The sequence below is a fragment of the Brachycentrus maculatus genome, unplaced genomic scaffold (genome assembly GCF_059751285.1).
Source record: "Brachycentrus maculatus isolate JH-2025_06_01 unplaced genomic scaffold, ASM5975128v1 h1tg000049l, whole genome shotgun sequence".
NCBI lineage: Eukaryota > Metazoa > Arthropoda > Insecta > Trichoptera > Brachycentridae > Brachycentrus > Brachycentrus maculatus.
The window spans coordinates 2932501-2940000 of NW_028280803.1; the positions used below are offsets into that span (position 1 = coordinate 2932501).

Sequence of the window (7500 nt, forward strand, 5' to 3'; positions counted from 1 at the left end):
AACGGTACGATTATTTTACGTAAATATTTTATTATAGAAAACTTAAAAAAATATATTGTTCTACTTTTACAACAGAAAAAAAAAACTTTATTTTTTGGTTTTCATTGTTCATAAACAAGGGCGAATGTTTTCGCAAATGCATAAGGCGCACAATCCATTTTATATTATTCTATTGTACATCGTATTTTCAGTTTGCGGCGATCCATTCATTGTCAATTTTTGGTCGCACGTCAATTTAATGGAGTTTTCTATCAAGCTTTATTCGTTTTTTTGTTCACTAATAATAATATCAAAGTTACCTTTATTTAATGTATTCAGGTTTTCTATTCTCTCAACATCCATAATCTATGTATTAAGAAAATATCGGATGGTCAGCCAATATATTTGTGATGTAATTTGTAGGTGTGTGCAATAGTTTAGTAAATAAATCTAAAACAATGCTACTGTAAAATTCCCCTTATCATTCATCGTTTACTTTGTGTAACTTAAACCACTTAAAACACTACTTCATGACTACCGGTTTTAGAATAATTTTTCCATCATTAAGTCAAATTTAGTATACATTTCACCTAATGATAGAATGATTATTCCGAAATCGGTAGTCGTGTTTTTTAGTTGTATTACACAAAGTGAGCGATGAATGATGAAAACAAGTTAACAATGCATTTTATTTTTAAAATACAATACTACTCTCTCTAAAACCTCTATTTCACTAGTTTTAAGGTTGTTTGAGGTTTTTGGGGTTCCTTTTAGGTACCTATTTAAGTTTATCAGTAAAATATACATATTTTTATATTTACGTGAAAGCTTATCTAATATATTGAAATGAAAACCATACGTTCATTTGTATTGTAACTATTTTCTTAAAAAATGGTGGAACTATATGTATATGTGTATTTTTCATTATCGAGAAGCACCGTCTGCACGCGCGCTACGTGGCCGGTATCCTGAAGGAAGCCATCGCCAGGTTGAAGAGGCTCCCGAACCTTAATCAGGCTTCGACGGCCATCTCCAAGCAGGTCACCATCTGCGGAGACCTTCATGGCAAACTGGATGACCTGCTCGTCGTATTCCACAAGGTTAGTGACCTTGTAATAAAATGAGAATATATGTAACTCAGGTCCACGAGATTTATTGATTTGGCGTTTAATTTGTAGAACTCTATTTTAATTTGTGTCTAACTTAGTAGACTCAAAAAATCTGTGTTTAATTTAACAAATTAATACATATGAAAAGAGAAATATTAATTTAATTCTGCGCCCTATCCACGCACAATGGTGCATAAGGCACTACATTGATATGGTGTTAACTTGGTAACTAATTCTATGAAGAAAATATGATTAGTCCTACCTCCCATTTTATTGGAGATTTAAAAAAAGTTGATCGTTAATTACGTAAAGATAAGTGATCAGTCCTACGCTTCAAGTACTAGGTGATACGAGTAATAAATTAATTTTTGAGTGAGAAATAAGTTGTTTTCATTTTCCCTTAATAGAATTCAAACTTTGGAATATGAGAAATGTAGAAAAATGCATTAATCGCTGTACTACGTAGGCGTACAACATTATTTGTCCATAAAATATTTACAAAAAATAAAAATAAATATCGACGTGATAATCAATGATGTTTTATTTTTAACAATAAATTTCGTCACCAGCTTAACCCACAAACTATCTTACTCTTCCATGGCTTAAAAGATGAAATATAAAAAAAATGTAGCAATGGAGAGAAATGTATAAATTTCAATTTTACTATGTCTTATATAAACGAGCAGAATTTAAAAAAAAAATAGTTTAAAACAATGAAGAAAATTAACAACGATTTATTCCTACAAAAAAAATGATTGCAATTTTATTATGCCCAATAATACACCACTTAACGCTGTTTTAGTGTTACGTAGAAGGATTGGGATCCATCGAAATAGTACACGATTTTTTGTTTAATTGATACTCGTGTGCAGTATAGCGGCGTGTTTGACGTAATTACATTAAGTACATATATGTTAATATGACCTCCCTTGACGCAGATTGTTTAAGTATCCCCCTTTTAAATAGGGGTCCTATTGTACATATACTCTTTGTAGACCGACTCGTTTCATGTTATGAAAAGCCTCAAACTTTCTAAATATGCGATATATTTAAGGTTCTAAATAGTTTATTTCCACGGAATTTCCAAAATTGCTCCAAATTAGTAGCAATTTGAATGAATAGACGACCACTGTAATTTCGTCAGAAATTATCCCTTTAGTTCATTTAGTCCTATTTAAATATAAATGAAGGCTACTACGAGTACAAAAGCAAATGAATATTTTCGACATTAATAAGATGGACGATCATAGCTGAGTAAAAAGATCTTTATTTTAAAAGTAAATTTCTGTCAGTTTAAATCACATTTGTCAAACTAAGTAAATAACTAACTAATCATCACGCCACTTCCCCGCATGGATAAGAAGAGAGAAAAGAACGCCACAAAATCTGTCTTGCAAACATTACTCGTCTCTTCCACATTCATGCATCTTCTCATACATACATACCCGCCTATTATTTCAACTTCTGATCTGACCGCTCTCAAGTATTTGACATACCTGATCATGAAAAGTTTTTCTCGGTCTTCTCCCGCTCCTGTTTCCAATTACATTCGCCTCATTTATTTGTTAAACCGTTCTTTCCTCACTCATTTGTCCCACGTGTTTAAATCATCTTAACATACCTGTTTTTCTTCGGAGAAAACCTTTTACTGTCTTTTTTGACCTTAGCAAGAAACAGTTTTTTTTGTAAAAAAAACTCAATTATGGTAAAATTAAGCGTCCCTTTATTCTGAAAAAGGAAAGATACATTCTTAAAAGATTTTTCTTGAAATAATAAGATTTAGATTCGATCAAAACTTTCTCGAACTTCATTTAACGTGCAGGTTTAAAAATCGTTTTCAGAAAGAAAACGCTTCTTAAATGAAAAAACTTCGCAACAAATCAAAAGTTTGAAGTGGACCAATAAGTCTGTAATGCGTGTGAAACATGCGATATTCTAATGGCCATGCAAAAACGTCTCGACTCTAGTGTTTTTTTTACTTCCTTTATCAATCGATACAGTTAATTGTTAACCAGCACGCCATTTTACACTAATAGAAGCAAAATGTAAAAATAACCGCGTAACAGAGTCACGCTTTTAGGGCATTTCCTTGGGATTTATAACGAAAAAATACGTGTGATTGTACTCGACCTTGACTTGAAACAATCTAGCAACGTTTTCCGTGCTAACAGGGTTGTTAAGTTACGTTAAGGGTAGAAAAACAACAAATTTTCAAGTACCAATGTTCGACGAAAGCATTAGACTGTCAAAAGAAATAAAAGAGTCATTTCAAATAATTTTATTAGTCATTTCAACGATTTTTATTAACACAACTTTACTTAAATGTAATATTACCATCATAACATCTCTCTAAAAACTCAAATATAAATATTAATATTTAAAAAATATTAATATAAAGCTGAACACACAAAAAACCCAGTGAGATATTGGTGTCACTCATTTGGAAACAGTATTGAATAAGGTATCTACTTACATAAAAAAAGATTTAAAGTTTAATGCCATTCCTGCAGTCGTACTTTTAAAGCCAAAATCGGAGATAAAAAGTACATCTAATGTTAAGTTAGATTTTTAAATAGTAAAACTGTTTAAATTAAAAATTAGATTAAAGTAAATAAATCTAAAACAAATACACGATAACAAAGACATGTATATAAAAACAAATGGTAAATAAAAATAAATAATATTTAAAATGGGGATTTATTTAAACATTATAATTTATTTGGTTATTTGATTCTCTAATTCGATTAATCACGTTATTATATAATAATATTATACATTTAATATTTTATTATACGAGACAAATAATGTTTGATATCGTTTGTGAGAAAACTAAAACCGAGACGTTATGCATATCATACAAACGAGATAACAAATTATACATATATGCAAATTAAAACTAACAATTTATTTTAAGACCACCTACCGTTTCAAATATTTTGAGTTTGTCCATATATCTATTCATAAATTCTGGATTTCACCTCACTAAGGAGTTATGATGTATTAATTATTCATTGGTATAGATAATAATACATAGATAAAAATATCTATTGAGATGGGAGTATAGATGTATGTATAGAAGTATTCATTGATTAAAGAATCAATTCGACTTTTAAATGAGTCAAACATACACATTTCAATTTTATCTTTATTGAGATATTAATGAAATCTTAATTATGAAAATAAAACAAAAGTTGACCAAATTTGTTCCCCGATTGAACTTTTAGAGAAAACTTTATGGGCTACAAGTATATTTAATATTACTACTACTATTACCATCACGCCGTTTCCTAGCAGGGGTAGGAAGAGAGGATGGAACGCCACACCCTTCTGTCCTGACATACACTCCTCGCCTACTTCACATCCATACATCTAGTCATACATGCCCTCCGATTACGCAGACTTTTGACACCGCCAAATTTTAGGTTCTGATTGATCTGATCGTGCCAAGTCTTTTTCGGTCGTCCTCGTTCGGTTTTCCCTCTCACATTCGCCACATATATTTTCTTGGTCGTTCTCTCGCTATCCATTCGCTATACATGTCCATACCACCGTAAAGAACTCTTCCCAATCTTTTTAATTATTCCTCGTTATCTAATATTACTACTTTTTCTAATTCTTGAATTTTACACGTAAGAATCTTTTTCGAATTATTTTATAAACAAGGAAATGCTTAAAAATGTCATTTTGACTTTGTATTGGGACCAGTTACTTAATTCCAGCTTTTGTGAACAAATATTTCGACACGCTCAAGATATTGTTAATTTCCGATCACTATTCATCAATTTGTTTTCTTGGTTGTAATCTAGTAAGCAATATAACTATAAATCACAACATTTACTTAATAAAGTAGCTTCGCGTGATAGGTCGTGTATGGTTCATGAACTATCTGAGCAAAAATATTACCAAAACAACATATCAAAACGAAACCATCGAGTAAAAAAATAACTAGTCAAGGAGCAAAATGAATAATGTGTACATGAAAATGCGAGGCACCTTCAAAAATTATTTATCAACCCATGTTTTTGTTACGTCATAAAACTATGAAGAAACACATATAAAAGTGATTGAGGAAAGGGTGTGGAAGGCATACTGGTTTTTATCACGAAAGCTGTAATACGTATTCGATAATAATGTTCTATTTTGGTACGTGTTATTTTTAGTCTAATGTATCAGTTTTGGAAGCAACTGTCCGATCAAACGATAGGCTGTGTTTATTTCAGAACATTACTTGCAAACTTGTGTTATCGTCGCCTTCCTGATCGCCTGGTGACGATCGCTGTAAAGACACGCAACTTTAAACTCTCAAATACGTTTAAAATTCGTCATCAAAAACCCCCTGAGACTGTTCAACAAAATGTCTTGTTTGTCAAAATGTCTTGTTTGTTCAACAAATTGTCAAAATGTATAATAGACCAGCTTAATTTTTTTGTTAATGTGACGTGATATTTTTTTAAACAGTCAGTACTAATGTTTTATAACAGTATTTATAACAGAAAGATGGCAATCTGTAGTCGGGATTTAATTTAAAAACTTGAAATACTTTTCAGTTATTTTAAAAAACTTTTTTACATCACAATACCATTTTCAGAAATACATTGCCTTTAATGAAAGAATTTTAATCGAGTTCAAAGACAAGTAAAAAATGATCTCATAACTTTACTCATTTCATAAATGATTTATTTTTAAATGAACGAACCCGAATTACATATAAACTTCAGGTTTGCAATAAAAAAATGTGAAACAAACCTTTTGCTTGGTTATTTCAGACTCGTTTTATCATACAATTCACCTACGTAGAAATATCGCGGTACATTTTATAAAAAAAACGGTGTTCTAGATGATTTTATTAAAATACTTCTTTTACACAGGTTTTTTTCATGTATATTATTTTATCTATGAAAAAATCGATAAAGTTTTATGCGCATTTATATCAACCGTTAAATATACTATCAACATAAAACTGATGAGCTTTGAAAACTATTTTCTAATGGCAGAATTAAACGGATCAGAAGTTCGCAAAGTTCGTGATCTGCGCTTGGATTAAGGTAGATATGAAATAATTTGCATTCACGTCCAAACCTACCTCACCCCTTGCATTGTGAAGTGAGGGCTCCAGAAACTACTAGTGCAGTCTGTTTGCATCCATTGTACTTTAATCCGAAGATGTGCTCCGGCATCATGAATAAAGATCAGACCTCATCGCAAAAGGCAAACATTTACCGGCATCTTGGCGATTTTAGTCACATAGAGGATTTACGAAAATGTAATCTTATTTGAATCCATTATCTGACACGGTTTTCCCTATCTTTACAAACAAAATTCTCTCTTTAATATTAAAAGTTTAACAATCAGTATGTCGTTAGAATAGCATAATTACTTTACATAATGTTTTTTATAATCATTTATCACATTACCTTTAAATTTAAGTAACTTAAAGACAATGAAACTTTATAAAATGGTATAAAATCGACATTAGTGCATAAAAGCGTTTCTTTTAACCATTTTAAAGAGCTATGCTAGTAGCTAAATTTCATTTTGTACTTTTAAATGAGAACATAGCATGTTGGGCTAGATTTTAATTATTGATTGATTGGAAAATTTTATTCGTAATATAAATCAAAACACGATTTACAATTGAAATGAATTTGTTGATTTTTGTAGCAGCTGTTTCGCGTTAAGATGGTATGATCAAAATGTGTCAAAAAACTTGATACAAATATTTATAAACAAAATCGACTACCTCGAAAAAAAATTGCACTAAATTATTGGTAACTGTTTTTTTCGACACAGTTTTCTTAAGCGAAACAGCTATCACAAAAAATGGAAAATATAATAATTATGTTTTGATTTATATCGATGTTAATAAATTCTGCAAAATAAATACCAATTCAATAAAAAATGGTAAATTATAATTATCATTGAAAAAATGCGTTACTTATTTCTTTTACATTATTCTGTCCGCAATTCTTTTTTTGAGCACTAATGAGCAATCATTATGAACTCCATAACTTACGTCATCTATATCCTTTCAAATTGATTCCTCTGATGTATTACAATGTGTTATAATTATATATAAACATCAATATAATTATCAATAATCCGCCTCCGTGGTATAATAGTTAGCGTGTTAAGCTACCGAGCCGGGGATCCCGCGATCGATTCCCGGAAGGGGGGGTGATAGTAAATATAATTGATTTTACTCTTTAACCTGGGCTGGTCTCTAAGCCGTAGGACTGATCACCTTGCCTTTGTGTAAGTAACGATTTGAATGATCATTAAAATAATTAATTATTTTAAATAAAACATCCGTGTGCGAAACGGAGGGTAGCTTAAAATAAGTTTTGAAAAACAATTATTAATAAGTTGTATTTTTAAGAACGCCCATGGGTATTTTCTGCCATGCATATTTAAG

General features: G+C 30.7%; 1 protein-coding gene across 1 annotated transcript in view; it reads left to right on the plus strand.

The window, feature by feature from the left end:
* The window catches only part of LOC148312225 (serine/threonine-protein phosphatase rdgC-like), a gene marked incomplete at its 3' end in the record, with an annotated part of 128393 nt that overhangs the window by 101333 nt on the left and 19560 nt on the right, over positions 1–7500 (plus strand). The window contains exon 7 of the mRNA XM_088277647.1: positions 915–1079. Within this exon, the coding sequence (XP_088133773.1) occupies positions 915–1079 (165 nt within the window). The remainder of the gene's footprint in view (positions 1–914; positions 1080–7500) is intronic.